The 17603-nt window shown below is 36.3% G+C and overlaps 1 protein-coding gene across 4 annotated transcripts in view; it reads right to left on the bottom strand.

Moving 5' to 3' along the window:
• CEP162 (centrosomal protein 162) overlaps nt 1–17603 on the bottom strand; it is a 52080-nt gene that overhangs the window by 23395 nt on the left and 11082 nt on the right. For 2 of the 4 annotated variants that reach the window (XM_021390898.1, XM_021390897.1), the window contains exons 5-20: nt 15912–16055; nt 12996–13142; nt 12594–12780; nt 11811–11863; nt 10506–10573; nt 9801–9828; nt 9317–9439; nt 8500–8691; nt 8261–8342; nt 7101–7365; nt 5713–5980; nt 4197–4339; nt 3198–3425; nt 2425–2562; nt 1474–1586; nt 812–917 (exon numbers count right to left, since the gene is read on the bottom strand). In XM_021390898.1, the coding sequence (XP_021246573.1) occupies nt 812–917; nt 1474–1586; nt 2425–2562; nt 3198–3425; nt 4197–4339; nt 5713–5980; nt 7101–7365; nt 8261–8342; nt 8500–8691; nt 9317–9439; nt 9801–9828; nt 10506–10573; nt 11811–11863; nt 12594–12780; nt 12996–13142; nt 15912–16055 (2285 nt within the window). The remainder of the gene's footprint in view (nt 1–811; nt 918–1473; nt 1587–2424; nt 2563–3197; nt 3426–4196; nt 4340–5712; nt 5981–7100; nt 7366–8260; nt 8343–8499; nt 8692–9316; nt 9440–9800; nt 9829–10505; nt 10574–11810; nt 11864–12593; nt 12781–12995; nt 13143–15911; nt 16056–17603) is intronic. The other 2 variants (XM_021390899.1, XM_021390900.1) reach the window with 2 other exon arrangements.

Here is a 17603-nt window from a genome sequence, read left to right as displayed (position 1 = left end):
TTAAGATTATAGATTGCAGTTTAAATGGATGAATGTACGGTTGACATGTATTGACAACAGCTTATCTCACTACATTCTATTTTTTGATGTTTTCTGTGTGTGCTCTCTGTTCAGTTTGAATGCGCGTGATCACTAGCAAATGTCAAGACTGAGTAGCTGGTGAGTAGGACAAAAGGTGCCCAGAAGAGCCACTCTCTGGAGATGGAGACCCTCAGATACAGAGAGCAGCAACCGGGGAGAGGGGGTGTGTGTGTGAGATTCCGGGCCCACCCATTCTTGGGTCTATATCAATTGCCCAGGGCCAGCTCCTGGAGGGATCCACATGTGTGCATCCATCTGTTACCAAACCTTGTCCTGATCTGCTAAACTGGAGAAGGCCATCTGCACTGCTTGTATTTCTATGTTATGAGCAAAGGCGTTAAAGTTGGTGTTAAAGTTGTACAGGTTGGACTTAAGGATAGGGAAGGGTAGCAGCAGCACGTATGAAATCAAAACTAGGGGAGCCCCTGGAGTCTTAAGAGCTCAAAGTCACCTGTATCAGACCAGGAACAATGCCACTGGTCCTGAAGCCCCCCATACCATCTACTACCAGTAGTACTACCAGTTTAAAAACAAAACAAAGCAAAACAAACCCACCACCCCCAAAGAAACAAAACCCAATATGGTAAATAATTAGCAGTTTAAAAGAGCAGCATGTTCAACTATCTTCATTTATATTGTTAATCAACAGTATGGAGCTTATAAGTTGGTTTTTTGGTTGCTGTTTTTTTTCACTGTGAACATGTGAAATACAGTTTTGGCATATACCCACCCGGGCTGCTCGAAGCTCTGAAATCAATTCTGTGAAACTCTGATTTCTGGTTGGTTCAGATTCCTGCACAATTTGTGACTGGATATTAGTCCTTTCTATCTTTTCTCTAAAAAAGAGAAAAAAAAAGTATGCAATATGGCGACTTGTGTCATACAATGGGGTGACAGTGGCACACTAAAAAACAAACACAAAACCCTCAAGATAATACTAAAAAGTTAATTTGGGTAGGTTCAAACCAAAGAAAGAAGCAACCACATGGCATATCCTTACACGAAAAAGAAAAATCACCTGTAAATTGGAATCTGGTCACCTTGCACAAACATTTTTGTTGGAATTACATGAGAGAAAGAAAACTTTCTCTACACCAATGGAATTCATCTCTCCCTGGCAAAGACTTAAAAAAAATCAGAAATGCACACAGTTGCTAATTTTTTTCCCCTCATTATTAACATTGGACACAAATCTAAAAGGACCTACAGCGCAAGGAACCTAATGGTTCCTCCACTAACAAGATCTCCTGTGACCCCTGATCTACTGTTAATGTTACAATAGCACCACAAAACATGCATCCAACAGACTCTGCACTGATTCTTCACAAACAAAAATTATAAAAGCAGTTGAAAAATCTAGATACTTTACATCAGATATTAAATTAAGCCTACCTTAGGGCTATTAATTCAGACATTAAACACTGATTCTCTTTATACATTTGTTCCTCATTTTTTTTGTTTTGGATTTGCAGCTCTTTCATTTGTTTGTATAACCTCTCATTTTCCTAAGATGAGATAGACAAAGTTAACATTCATAGACAAAGAAATTTCATAAATCACTGTTTTACCCCATTCAAGAACAATTATCTATGACTTGCTCAGTCAGCCTTCTGAAACACTGAATGTTTTATTATCAAATTTCCAAAATGGGTATCTTTACACCAAAGTAGTATACAGTGACCTCTAAAACTTTGTCCAAGTGTCTGCTCCTTCTGAAGAACCAGTCCTCCTGGGTTAGTTCCTTTGTAAAGTTATCCCAGCTATATTCTCGAAGCATACATGGATGAGTGCTGGTAGATCAAAGCTCAACCTGCCCATGTCTGTCTTGTGAACACAAATGGTCACTGCTTTGCGTTGTCTACAGACACACCAGCGAGACATTGCAAGCAAACCATACTAAGAAATGCTGCTGAGTAGCACCTGGAAAACAGTTAAACTCACATATTTTACCTTACAGCTGCAAGTATTCAAAAGGATCATTAAGTCTGCATCATCTATTTCTGCACTTGACTAAGTTTATAAATCAGGCATGCTAACAAGGTTTCCTTGCAATCAGCTGTTCAAAATCTATGGAAAAACATATCTTAAAATAGAACCCTCCAGACTTCCAATAATGCTCAAAACCACACATTTTCTACTACATTTTGGGCAAAAAATTTAGCTCAAACTAGACACACATGAAACACTTTTAAAATGCACAACATATCTGCAACCATCACATGTAAATTTCATCTGTGTTTTAGATACCAACAAAACTATTTTCAACGGAATAGTAGTAACTGCTTGATAGTTTTCTTTCTGAGATTAGCTAGAACACAGCCTGATATATGCTGCGTGGTATACCTGTTGATAACCTTGAATAATGACTTCTTGGTCTTCCATTTCTTTTTGTATTTGTGACAGTTTTTCTTCAGTGACAGGAACTGATGCTATATGATGGATCCATCTCTTCCCCTTAGACAGATCTTCCATGCTTCTCAACTTTCAGAAAGAAATAGACAATTTGACACATACTTCTTAGCAGTATGAAATTCTCTACAAGATTACACTTTATATTATAAATAGGTCAGTACATGCTAAGATATGAAACCAAACCAATGAGCCAATGTTTTCATTGGAGTTTTACAGAAGCATTATGAAACAAGAGCAAAGTTTTAAAATTTTGGAAAAATTTTACAAAACAATCCTCTCCTTTTTCTACTCCTATTTATCTAGATAAGAAGGTACAGTGAAATAACTCCTCAAATATGCCACACAGACAAAAATGCATCAAATTAACAAACAGTATCTCAACACATAGTACTTTTCTGCTTTTCAGCAAGTAGTATCTGTTACTATCTTATCCGTTTGTTTTTTTTTTTAAACTGATATAAGAGCAAGTTAAACCTTTAAATACAAACAGATAAACAAAAAATCCGCTTCAGGACTCTCAAAACACAAAAAATAATTATATCCTAATCACAATAAATGTAGTAGTGAGTAAATATTTACACACTGTTAGTTTCTACATGTGGGTTTTCTGCTTATTAACAACTCATCTGAAGTAAGATGCATTTAATTTTCGGAAGCAACCTTCCTCACTTTCTATACCAGCGGGATACAAAATGATGAAGTACCTTGCTCTGAAGAACATAGTTTTCCTGACCCAACTGAGAAAGTTCTTTTTCATAGTGTGTTTTCAATTCTACTATCTTTGTCTCCATTTCTTTCTCCTTTTCTGAAACTGTGCTGGTTAGCTGTTGAATCAAATCACGCGCGCTGCTCAGATCCTCCTCAGCAACTTGTGCTCGTCTTAGCAAATGCAGTTCCCTCTCATAACTTTTGACAGGAGAAACCGGTAAATCCTAGCAAAGAGAAATTCAGAGAACCATTACACTGAGTTGATTGTTTACAGAAAATTCATCGGTTTTATTTAACTGGTTTGTCTGGCTCTTAGAAACCATGTAAGGCACCTGAAGAGAAAAAAAACATCATTCTAGCATCAAAATATCCTACTTATTTTTCCTTTAATGAGTTACTTGCCAATTTCCTAAATATATGCAGGGAAAACAAAAGACAACTAGAAACAAACACCTCTCATATGAGGGGTACTATACAGCTACTGGGGTTATTCTAGCATCCATTTTCTTGGAAAGCAGTAACAATTTAAACATTGAGTAATACAATTTAATAAAATTTATAAGGAAGAAGGAAAATCCATCATGGTGCTGCAAATTCAGTCATCATGGAGAAGTGAAAATATTCTATTAAATCGTCAGTGCAATCCAGGTAGAAAAACAAACAGAAGTACTGTTTAAGATTCTTAACAGAATAGTAGGACATACTTCTAAGTAAAATTTTTATTTACATTTTTTACAGCAAAATTTTGTTTTAGAAATCAGTAAGCACTAAAAGTATGTAGAACTACCAAGGCAGTAGAATTATCCAAGCAACTAAATAACAGCATTACACTTACAGAGTCTAAGAGCAAAAACACGTATTTGACTAAAGAAAAGTCTTTATTAAATATTTCAGCATTTGCCAATCCTGTTAATATTACTAAAAGTCTTGACAAAACAGGTGTGTAAACCAAGCTGCACATACTATAGTTGGGAACATCACTAATTACTACTTACATGATGATACTGTCTGCAAGAATCCACAACCTGGTGTCCGAGATTATGAACAACTGATTGGTCAGACACAGCTCTGTTAATATCCTCCTTATTAGTCTGTTCAGCTGCTGCAGATCTTATTGTCCTCGTAGTAAATAAGGCATCTTCATTTAGGCAGAAAGCAAAACATAACAAAATTAAATTCAGAATTCAGTGTCCTTGATAAAAATCAGTTCATGTGATTCACATATTAAGCATGCAATTTAAGTGTTCTACAACTTGTTATTTTGAATTAAATATAGAAACTTCAGTGCAATGAGACAGAAAATACAGTAATCATCAGTTCCTTACACATACACAAAGAAAAAACAAACCACCACCATCAAAAATGCAAAACAAAATGAAACAAAAATCAAGAGAGCCACTGAGATGAGAAGCTGGATAATAAATCCGTCATGAAACAAGATTAGTCTTCCGAAATATAGATACTAGATGCAATTGCCATTTCATTTCTGCCTATAGCAATTTAATCTAAGAGTTCCTCCGTCAGGATGCCATACATAAAAACAAACAAGTAAAGATCATTTTCAAGATGAAATAATTTTCACAATGCTTACACCTCTCACACAGGTGCTTCCTTAGCACTGCTAGTTATGGAATTTTTTGCTTCAAAGCCATTCTCTTCCTAGCCACAGGGGCCCTTGCAGAATGCATCCTGTTGCGAGTAACTTCTGAATGTACCCAAAATTGCTCTAGAGAATGGCTACAGGTACAGAGGAAAGAGCATGTCTGAGTGAGGCTTAGTGGCCTCATTTTCTCAGCACTCATCATTCTCTTCCATCACCTCCATCTCTCTGCACACCTGCCTCATCTCCAGCTACACTGAAATGCTCTAAGGTCCCTTAGTCTGACAGCTGCCATTGATGCATCTCCCTAAGATGGGCAACATAAGCCTACATTGGTTTTCAACCACCCCTTGCAGGGTTTTCAAAAGTGTTACAAGACAGAAGTGTCCTAAAACCTGGGCATCCGGAAAGTTATTTTCCCATGCCCCACAGACTGGAAATATGACTTGGTGAAAGATGTTCACCTTGCAGTTTGACTTTCAGAGGACTACCATTCCTTAATGCTACAGCAAGAGATATGAACAGAACAGAGGACTTTTTAAAACAAAGTGCTTTCTTTGTATTAATGGAAAACAAAAAATAAAAGAAAGAAGCTGAGAACAACAATTAATTCAGCATCACATGGATAAGTGTGTCAGCAAATCTTTGCATTTACTGTAATGAAAAGTAATATTTTTGAACAGCAGCTTTTCCTGCTGTTTTGGTCATACTGGTCAGCAATAGATAAGTCTTAAACATAATGGTAGAGTATCTACAGAAAAATAGAGAAAATTTTCAGTACTCAATCATATTTAGATTTCTGCTACACCACTTCAAAATGTAAATATTTTTTACTTTTTAAACACGAAGTATGGACAGAAAAGCTCTCTAGCTCTTATAAGTAAAATTCAGACCTCTTAAGATAGAATTACCTTTAGATCTTGCTCTATCTGCAGGACTTCTAGATTTCATAATGTTTTTTTTCAAAGTTTCTTTTGGTGTTTTCCTTTCAGTAGCTGGAATGGACTGTTTTGAGTATGAAGTGGATTTCCCATATCCAGAACTTCTAACCACCCCATGAGGACCATATGAAGACTTCTTTTTATGTAAAGGTGTTGTACTTCTGATATTCTTGTGCAACATTTGTTTAGTTGTTGTTGATTCCGATTTTTCATTCTTCAAGCAACAAGACTGCAGAGCCTAGGATAGAGCAAATCTGTTTAAAATGGGTTTTAGGGCCTAGTGTGATCTGAAGTTAGATTTCACTACTAGAAAAACACAGAACCAGTTTCCAGAATTACACAGCAGTAAGACTACTGAGCAGGAAGGGACAAAAATCAAACAACCAAGGGAAATAATTATTTTTAGTCAAATGAATAACTAGAAATAAAATGAATAATTTGTTATGCTTTCCTACTTCAGAAATATACAAGTATTTTGCACTGGTTCTGTTTGATTGTTCTGCAAAGTTGTATTATATTACAGGATCTCTAGCTTACCAAAAACAGGTAACTTTTCAGGTTATTCAACTGAAGGCTAAATCACAGTGAACACAGAAACTCAGCAATGAAGAGAGGAACAACAGCGGGCAGAGTAACCCTCCTAAACTCCATCATTAAAAACTAAGTGTATGACTCCTAAGACCAGCAAGCGAGAAAGTTTAGCCTGTTAGCCCAGGTAGAAAACCCACCAGAATGAACCAACCAACCAAACTCCTTCCTCAATGCCTTGCAGGCTGAATGGGTGATTACCTAAAGGAGTGTGGGGTTAATTTAGGGGATGTAGGGAGAAGAGAATTTGGAGATTGCGAAAATCCTGTATTGCAAATTAGGTAAAGGTGAAGACTAATATGGATTTGGTAGAAATAAGCGTAGAAAATAGACAGAAAACAGGATTAGAGAAGCCAGCCACGTTTCTGGCCAGCATGTTAGTCTGACTTAAAAGCCTACATTTGATCAGTCTAATCTACACGCTTACTGAACTGCATTTCTACCTACTCATTCTGTAGGTATGCTCTCAGTTCTGAGCTTTGTGTGTGTTCCCTTCAGAAGGAAAACATGCTCAGATTCAGCACTAGCTAGAGCTAGGGATGTGGAACTGCAGCAGCCTTGCAGGTTTTAGGCTGGGATTCTTCATATTGTGATGATCCCGAAGTCCACTGTATGTGGATACCTCTAAAAATAGCAACACGAAAATTTCAAGAAAAACAACACTCTTACTTCCTAGACATCAGAGCATAACCAAATAACATGCCATCTAAAATCTTATACATTTTGAATGTATTTTCACATAAATTATATCAAACAGACTTTTTTGTTACCTGTTTAGTTTTGCTGCCTTGTGAAAGCAGATAGTCTTGTATTGTTTTTTCACTTAGTACATCAGGTTGTACTTCACTGGTCTGAATTTCTTTCTCAGTCATCCTCTGAAAGCTATCTTCATTTGCAGCTGTCTGCAGAAAGATGCTGTCTTCTCTGCATAATTTTTCAAGTAAGTTTGTCTCCCAAACTGAATTATTCTGGTGCTCTTTATACGGTAAGTGATTGACAAGTTCATTTACTGTGCTGCCTTTCAGCTTCACAGGACTACAAGAGAAAGGAATAAAGTCATATATAGTAAGATTTTTGCCCTTTGCCCTTCTGCCACTCTGGAAAAAGCAGGCCATTTTCCCTCTAAGTAGCATCTGTAAAGACTGCTCAAACTTGACAGAATCGCCAGGCTCTTTTTAAGAACAATCATGCAGATTTAGTTATAAAAACAAAAAAGACCAGGCTGAAGATTCACACTATGAGAAGATTGTTTCTCGTGGAACAAGAGACATTTCCCAGCAGTAACTGCTTTTGTAGAGGCACTGAATTGGGCTGTAAGATAGACACCTGCAAGCATGCAGTCAGTGCTAGTAAAACAATGAATGGTAATTCCTGCAGAGTACACTTGCACGTTAAGTTCCCAGAACCAATCTTCTAAGCAAAACCTATTTTTGACAGTTCCAAGACCTCTACCTTATTCGCTACGCACAAATTGCTGTAGAACAAAAGGAATTATGGAGCATAGGTTAGGAACTACAAGAGTAAGTAAAATAAGATAATGTGATCTTTTCCCAGACTGGAAGCTGGAGAATTAGGATAGGATGTGGGCTGAAAACCATGTAGAGGGAAAGGGGCTGACGAGTAGAGGTCTTTAAAAGCAGAGATCTTATTTGTGACAGTTGCCAAGACTGAGAAAGACTCATCCAAAATGACTTGCCAAACATGGCTTCTTATTGCCTAAATAAAGTTTGGACATCTCCAGAATCAATCAACTGTATATTTATTTTACAGTTCATTGTAATATGCCATAATGCCAATGCAGAACATAATGAAATTTCAGTCTTTAACTTGGGGAAAAAAAAACAGGGAAGTTATTTTGTAAGCTGTTTTTCATGAACAGTTAATGAGCTTAAGTTAATAAAATTCTTAAAACACAGTCTGAAATAAATACCTTTCAGGTTCCAAATCAAAACCTCTGGCATTATAGGATTCTCCTTTAATAGGTCTCATAAATTCTTCCACAGTAGGTAAATCTAATTAGTGCAAAATAACAAAATCATTTTTAGAAGTTTAGAAAATGCATTTGTAAAAAGTACATTTAAAAACGTTTCATAAATTTAAGTATTAGATATTAATAGCTCACTTATTTTACATTCTTGCAAAAAATATGTTTTCCTTTGAGGTATTTACCTGACTCAGTTGTTGACGTGTTTTTTGAATAGAGATCATTATTCTGTGAAGTAACTTGCACTAAGCATTTTGAGATGGCCATTGAAGAATCGTGTATTTTTTGCTCATCAGTGTCTCCCAAAGACTGATTAATGTGATGGTACGCATGCTGTAACGCTTCAGTGTCACCGGTAGTTTGTCCATAGGAAGTGCCTGTGGAAAATGCAGGCTCATAAGAGATACTATAGGACTTTCTGCTTGGGGAATATCCCATCACAATCTGTTTCAGTGACTAGCTTGGACTATTATCAAGTGAGAACAGTGCTTTCAATTTTGGAAAAAAATATCTCATTTCCACTATAAAAATAAAAAATTATCAAGTTAATTAGTACGTGCCAAATAGCCTTACCTGCAGTTTGCATGCCTTTCCTGCCCCAGCCCCCCCTGCTTTCCCCCGCTAAAACTAATAGTGTATGTGAAATGACTATTTTAATAGATGCCACCACGATGTCATGCTCTGGATATCAGTTTGGGTACAATCTCAGTATACCGTTGTCTTTTTTACAGTTGTGTCAAACACTGACAAAGTGAAATTTTAACTGTGGTGTACTGAAGGAGATTATATTTAAATCAGACTGCAAGGCAGAAAGCAGTTTTACAGTAACCAGGGGTCAAGAGTGTGTTTCTGCTAAGAGGGCAGCTTTTTACTAAAACAGTTCCTCCTTCTCTCAACATTTGTTAATAAAAGCCAAGCGCTTCATTATGACTGACAACCTAAGAAGAAATGAAGACTCCAAGGATATTGTTTTGTTTGTTTTCTTTTTTAAAAAACCTTTACCTGCTTCATTCATCTCAATTCCACTGGCTTCTTGAGGCAGATCATGTTCACTTACAGCTACACCTGATGTTTCAACAGCTTTCTGAAGTTCTGTAGTTGAATCTTGTGAATCAAGTAGTACAACTAAAACCAAGACGACAAGGGTTAAAGAAAACAGAATTTTTGTATTTATAGTCTATCTACACTATAGGAGATTATCTTAATGCTCTAAGCGTGCAAAAAAATGCCAGATAGATTACTACAATGCTATTAATGCTAGTAACTCTGAATACAAGCATGAAAAGTACTAACTAGTAAAATAAAACTTACATAGATGATCACCTTGAAGTGCTAACACAGACTTATTTTTAACCGTTTCAGTCCAACAGATTTCCAGTAGAACACAATAATTATAGGTTTAAGGTATCAAAATAATAAACTCAGATGACAAAGTATCAAAAAGGTACATTTAGTATTCTTGCACTGATGAAAGATTATATTTTACCTTTAGCCAGCATGCCAGTGTTTGGTTCCTATAAGAAATAAGCAAATAAAACAATAATGCTTTTTGAATTTCAGGACAAAAAAAAATCCCGACAAATTTTAAAAGCCGTTCCAAAACCTACAAACTAAAGCAGTCCTTAGTGCTTCAAGCATGTGCACTTTTCCAAAGCACTCCTCTCTCAGCATCCTGTACTCTAAAAACCCTCCCACAAGTGTCTGGGAACTAAATGCTACTCTGCATAAATGAAGCAATATTTTCACACCTTCCTGGTTCACTTCTAGCAGTGTAGATTTTGTACTCTTTCCAAACTGCTTCTCTGTACAGATCTGATGGGTCTGTGTCATTTGCTGGCGTAGACACCACTTTAATAGCTCCAAGAGACAGATTAAGCAATAGTCATCATGAGGCTGACGCTCCAGCCAGAGCTCATCATTTCTGGACTCTCAATACAGTTCTTAATTCAAAGGAGCAATAAGCAGGCAACTCTGTGAAGAACTTAATGCTTACAGAGACATGACACATGGAAGCGTATATCCTTAATAAATCACTATAGGCCTGTGACCACCGCATTCTTTCAGATAGTACATAGAGTACGAGTTTAATATATTCACACTGCAGAGGTTTTACGATTCATGGAAGTAATATAAACATTTGCTGAGTTACATTTGTCTTGAGCGCTTAAACTCCTGACATATTTTGATTTACCTGACTTCCTTCAGTTTTAAAGGCAGGATTAGCATCTGCTTCTTCTTCAAAATCTTCACTGTAGCTGCCTGAAGAGTCAAATAAACATCAAACAAATGAAACATTCAGGGAAGATAAAGCAGTACGGGGAAAGCTATTTCCCTTCCCCAGTCTCTAGGCTAAGAACATCTACTGCTGCTATTACTCTTCTCAAGAAACAGAAGTTTTGATACTGTGCATGGTACAAAATCTACAGAAAAAAAGTCACATGTAATATCTCCAAATTAAAATGAAGTTTGCCTTATGACCAGATATACTTCCTCTCTGTCCCCTTGTGCCCTACTTGAATTGACCCTTTTTTAAAAAAAAAAAAAAAAAAATCACATTCTCCTACTTCGGGGTGAAACAATGCCAGAGTTGTCATAGCATTTCTGCTATAACTACCATAACCCCTTGCGATCTACAGAGAAATCAGACTTCCAAAGAGAAAAGATTTCCTACAGTTTACAAATAAACCCTCTTAATATTTGGGAAATGTAAGCTGTATCAGGATCTCTCAGCAAAAGATCAAACTCAGATGTGAACAGAAAAATACGGAAGGTGACAGTTAAAACACTGGAGTACCGCAAACATTAAGAGCTATTTCAAACTCAGGGTCAGGTGTTTTTGTAAGTCTTTGATGGACAGATTTTTTTTCCTATTTCTCTTTCTGGTATTGTTCACAATACATTAAAATCCATTTCAAAAATAAAAAATATTTTTAAAAACCTCAAAAGTAAACCCCTAAATTCATCTATCTGCACACCAGCTGCACAGACATACTGTGTAAACCTGATGTAAAAACTACAGATAAATGCAGATCATGAATATGAAAACTGCATTCTTTCAGCTCAACCTAAGCTTTACCCTCAGTAGCAGGGAGATAAGGGAATAGAAGGCAACTGGCTCACATATTACTCTGAAAAAGGTTCACTGAGGATGCTGGCCTATCCTGCGAGCCTGAAACCTAGCGAGTGCTAAGTTGTTTTCTGCTTAGTAGGACAAGGCAACACTGAGAACAAAACAAGCTAAAAGCCTGTAGTATCATTTCCCCTGTCCAGAACTTTAAATTATATTCCACTATAACATGAAGAGCCTGTGCTTTCCTCTGATGCCCTGCTATGAAATCTCCAGAAGACTCTGCATTTGAACTGCAGCACTAATCCACAGACTGCATTTCTGCTATTGTTTAATTAAGCTTTCATAATTACTAGCATACACAGTAAAAAAAAAAAAAAAAAAATTAAAAAAGCAACATTTTTAAGCGAACAACTTTGAAATCATTACCACATTTCTCTTCAGGTGTGGATTCCACTTCTCCTGTTTCACTTCTTTCATTTCTAAGAAACAAAATAAAATTTTTAGCACCTCTTCTTGGAGAGCAAGTATATACATATATTTTTTAACTTATAAAACTTTACTGTTATTTCTAATTCTAAGAAGTATCAGCAACTTGAATTTGTCCATCAGATCAAATTATAGGTACAAAAGGTAAACGTCAGCAGTTATTAAAATAAATATAAATATTTTTACAACTCTCCATATTTCAAATTTTCAATCCAACCCCTTAATATCACCTCTTTTCTGCATTCCCTTTGACATCTACACCAAATTCTCAGACAAAAATTGATCAGATTTGCTTCTTGTTCTGACACTGTCAATCCACATTAACAAAAAAAAAAAAAGACAAAAACAAAAAAAAATGAACAAAATACAAAACAAAAACCATTCTCCTTTCTTTCCTCTTTCCAGAACTCTGACCTTCTAACTGCTAGAGTTCTTAGCTGTTGTCATTCAGTTACACCTTTCTACTACGAAGGTTAAATCAACTTGTAACTATTGAGCTGTACTGAAGATGTATACCTTCATTCATCACCAAGCCATGCCTTACTTCTTTCTCTTATTTATTAAGCTCACTTCTGTCCTTGTCTTCAAAAACAAAAACCACTACCCACACCCAAAAAACCACACAGGATCTTGTCCCACAGAATCTCAGTGGACATCATATTCAGATACCCAAGTCACACATACCCACAACACAGTCTACAACTGTCCTTCCCTCTAAATTACCGTACAAATGGTGCTAGTATTACAGAATCACTGGAATTCAGCTCTTTATTTAATCTTGAATAATCAATAGGTGATGAAGCTTCTTGTTCAAGTTTAGCAAAAAAGATCTCTTTTTCCTCTTGTTCTTCCAAGGTATCCAATCCAACTCCTGGATTACTTTGATTGGGACCAGAAGCTACAAAGGAATCTAAATTTGAAGATACAGAATAATAATTAACTACAGATGGACTCATAAAAGCTTACCAGTATCAAATTATCACAAACTAGTTTAAGCAGTCTTCATAAGATGCAGCAGAGAAAATTGAAGGAGCCAAACTTTCAATAAAATAGAGGAAATTGTCTGAAATAATAACTTAGCCTTAGACCTAACTAACATGAAACATTTGCACTCTCAGTTCTCACCATTTGTTTCCAGGCTGTCTCTACTTAATGAGAAAGCAACCCCGTTACTCTTGTGAAGCTGCATCTTTTCTGGACACATATTCTCATCAGTTTCTCTGGTAAGCTGCAAAGCTTTCTTGCCAATGCTTTCACTGGCTTCAAGGATTTCTAGAAGAAAAATTGCAAAGTTTTTGTCATCTAAAAGCTGTTTGTATGACACTTAGGTCATCTTCCACAACTGGTTTTTTTTTTTTTGTTTTTTTTTTTGATTTTGTTACAACTACGAAGACACACACTCACAAATAATGTTTGTCTAACTTCAGTTTCTATTACACACAAACCTTGTTTAATTAGAGTTAATTAGTCTACTGCATACACGGGATAAATACAACTGTAAAAACCGACCTTCTGTAACACTACTCATGGAGAAAAATTAACATTCCTTTGGTAAGAAAAGCCAGAAACTAACATCTCTCTGCTAAAAGTCTGTTAATTTTCTTTGATCTGCTATCCCAGAGAAAGCATCAGACTTTGAAAAATTGTAGCCACTGTCTTAGCAGTCACACTTGTTGCAAATTAAATGCTTTGGAAAAAAAAAGTAACCAAACTTACTTAGAGTTGACTGATTAACATACAGATCTTCCATTCTGTATGCTTTTGCAACTGCAACATGCAGTTGCTCTCCTTACTGTAACTTCATTTTTGTGAGGGTTAACTACCACTCTATTAACTTATATGTGAATTCTGCTTTCAAACAGAATGCTGCCATATTTACTTCTACACAGAAAAGTAAAAGCCAAATAAGTTACTAGTTAAATAAGCCATACCAAGACCCTTCTGTTTAAAAGTGACTAAAACACACACTTCTAGGCTTAGATTCTTAAAGAGATTCTCTTAGGAGTGTAGGAAGAAAAGCTGCTTATGTATTTTATTCAGTGACATATGAGATGACTTCACAGTTCTCATAGAAGGGAGCAGAAACCATGTCTGTCTTTTCCATCATGAATCTCCAGTCAGCAAAATAAAAGGAGATGCATAAATCAACAACTTCTGATCAAGAACACTAAACAACTCTTTCACGTGCTGATCAAGTGCTTCAGTTACATGTTATTACGCTGCCATTGTCCAAATAAGTTCTTCAGAGAGATGTCATACTTGTCTAAATAAAAAACATTTTGCTACTGCATTGAAGAAGATATAATGGAAAATTCAAGGTGTTGTACAGAAGATCAAAGCACAAACAGACCGCTTCTGATAGCCAAATGAAGTAATTTAAAGTACAAGGGTCGCTCTGAAAGTAACGCCTTCTATTTTATGATGTTGACCCATGATGACAGTAGAAGTTGAACCTTCCCACCAATATTCTGTTACATTTTGTTGCTGTGTGACAGATGGCAGAAGAGCAGTCTCGTAAAATGGAGTGGATATAGAGCAAAGGTGCATCACTGAATTCCTCCATGTGGAAAAAACAGCACCTGCTGACATTCATCAACACTTGCAGAATGTTTATGGAAACCAAACAGTGTCTGTGAACACAGTGAGATGGCTGGTGGTGTGTTTCAGCTGTGGCAACAGTGGGTCACCTCCGCGGGTGCAGATTTGGATAAGAGCGGCATTCAGGCTCTTGTTCATCACTGGTATAAATGCAAAGCTAATGGCGGTGACTGTGTTGAAAAACAGTGTTTTGTAGCTGAGAATTTGCTCTGTCAAACAGGTTATTGTGCTCTTTGTTGTAGTTTTCATGGAGATAAATAGGAGGCGATACTTTTGGAGCGACCTATGCAATTTACCCAGATGGTGCTTTGTTCTAGTTATCAAGACAGCAAATGGGAGTCTGTCTTCAGCTGGCTCACAAATTGTTTTACGCAGTTTCATATTGGCTGCAATCTCACCAGATCTCCAACACCCTATTTTTCAATGAGAGTATGTTAGCAGAGGCAAAGATAAGCTGTCACAGCTCTTCTACGTAAGATTTACATGAAAAGATTTACATGAAAAGAGACAGGAATATTCTTCAAGAATATTGAACACAAGTTCTTGTGTTCAAGAAACATTGAGATGTTGTACGAAGGGACATGATTTAGTGGGGAAATATTGGTGGTAGGTGGACGGTTGGACTGGATGATCTTAGAGGTCTTTTCCAACCTTGGTGACTCTACGATTCAATTACACAGACAAAAATAACGTTTAATGGAACAAGATTTTAAAGAAAAGCATTTTCCTTAGTTTTATTTTAGTTATCTTAAACTCAGTGAACCAACAGACTTGCACCGCTCTTTTAAGTTTTCATGGGTTTTATGCAAGCTAATACATTGAAGAATTTTTCCAGTTCAAACCAGATCTGAGCTTTTTGAAAAAGCACTTTCCACTATAATCTGAAAATCAAATACTGTTCTACAGCCACTGAATTCTGCAACTCAGCCAGCTCCCAATTCCCAGACACATGTAGCACATCACAAAGGGATACACGCTACTGCTGCTGCTGAAGACAAGAGCATCTTTAACTAGCCCTATACAATCTAAACTTTGAGAAACCTATCAGACTTGGAAAAAATATCAACTTGGCTGGATTTCAAACTCTCTTTTTTCACTGTGGTTTTGGGCTGTTTGTATTTGTTAACCCTTGTGAAAATTACACCTTGCAGCAGCAGTTTCATATCACTACCCATATACTTGCGCTCTTAATTCTTGCACTATTTAGTAAGATTCATGATATGTGGTATTCTTTAAAGTCTTGATCCTAAGCTTCACTTATGAAAATGTTTATGTCACATTTGCAGAGAAAAATGTAAGAACATAAATACCAAGCATTCAAACCTAGATATAATAATAAACATCCATTTCAAATCTAACTTTTAATTCTTAATCTGAGCAGGACTAACAGAATTAAGCATCTTTAACCTTTTAATATCACATAAAACACAGTAAGTTTGTTACCCGTAGGACTGTCTGAACCATCAGTGAGGTTTCCTTCTTCTTTGTTTAAATATGAATCTTTTTTGTCCTTATGAAATTTTTCCAGCATTTTGAATTTAGACAAAGCCTTGCTCCGAGACACACTGGAAGAAGGTTTAGGGGCAACTACTTTTAAGTGTACACAAACATTTACAGGTTTTAATGCACAATGGACAGGGAAAACAGAAAAATGAAGTGTGAGAATTCAAATTGCCACTTCTGAAAAAGTAATACAGTTCAGTTTTTTTAATTAACTACAATTTTGAGGCGATAATTAAAAATTAAAGAGTTAGTACTTATCAGTTCTGAAACTAGAAATATCTTCTACCCTTTAAATAAAGAAGAAAACAAAAAAAAAACAACAAATTGCTAATTAGTTCTAATTCCATACATATTTTGCATTCAAATAGACTGTTCTAGGAGCTCCATATGTACATCACTTGAAAACAAAGACAATTAACACAACTATTTCAACAACACAAGCCATTTTGTACTACAAATCTTAAAAGAAAGCATCTAGATGGGTTAAAAGAAAAGCAGAAAAAGTTACGTAGGTAAGATGTGAATTACTGCTGCCTTCATCTCTGGCAGTTAAAAGAACTGCACTTGTCTGCTTAAACCCATTGGAGAACATCACCAGTAATTAATTTTTACATAACAGTAGCAATGTTGAAGACTGTGCTTTCTCATGAGAGTTAGATGACAGTAACACTCCGCATTTCATACATCTTAGACTAGCTAGGAGCACGGTATGAGACTGAGTTGTCCAAAATTTCAAGTGTATACTTGGTGGGGGGTAGCTTCTAAACAATTCAGGACAATTCTGGACAATTCAGAGAAAGTTCGAAGTTCCAGAATTAACAGAAATAACTCTTAGTAGAGTTATCCTGACACAAGAGAGAGAGCAGAAGCTGCCTGGGGGATGCAGTGAAGTACTTCTGTCATCTAGAAACAGGACTGTGGGAAGATCTGAATCATATAGAATGGCTTGGGTTGGAAGGGACCTCAGAGATCACACCGTTTTTCTCACCAGAAGCTTGCACAAATCAGAAACAAATAAGATGACTAAAGGAAGTTGTTGAGCATACAGCAGATGCAAGGCAAAAGCCAAAATATAAAAAAAATATAAAAAACACTTCCTGATACAACACCTAGGTCCTTTATTCCCATCACTGATGTCCACTAGCAAGGCATCACTTCTCTAGCTTCACATTCTCCCACATCTACTGAGAAACCAGAAGTGTTGACGGCACGCAGTCTGCTGAAAGCAATGCAAAAACCCAAGGCCTTTCAAAACAGTAATTTGAAATAACTGCTAAACTCCTTCTATGGCGCATATTTCAAATATTAAGCCTAATTCAAGGCACAGAGTCAATTTTAGTGTTTATCTCCCAGATCGAGATGCTTTATAGCTATTTTGTGCAAAGGACGCGTAGGAAAACAGGACATACACTCTAGAAAGGTAACATAAAGATAACATTCTATAAGCTACACAGTCACAAACATCATCTAAAGACCAAGTGCCAAATATTCCTTTGTCATGGCTCTCCAAAATTTTATTGAATCTTCTCAAATTCAACTCCAAAGCCGTATTTAACCTTATATATCACATTAATTGCTATTGTACTTTACACATAAGTATTTCACAGAACAGCACTTATAATTCTTAATTAT

The sequence above is a fragment of the Numida meleagris genome, chromosome 3, assembly GCF_002078875.1.
Source record: "Numida meleagris isolate 19003 breed g44 Domestic line chromosome 3, NumMel1.0, whole genome shotgun sequence".
Taxonomy (NCBI): Eukaryota; Metazoa; Chordata; class Aves; order Galliformes; family Numididae; genus Numida; species Numida meleagris.
Note: the sequence above shows the minus strand (reverse complement) of the source record. Positions and strands in the feature narration are given on the sequence as shown.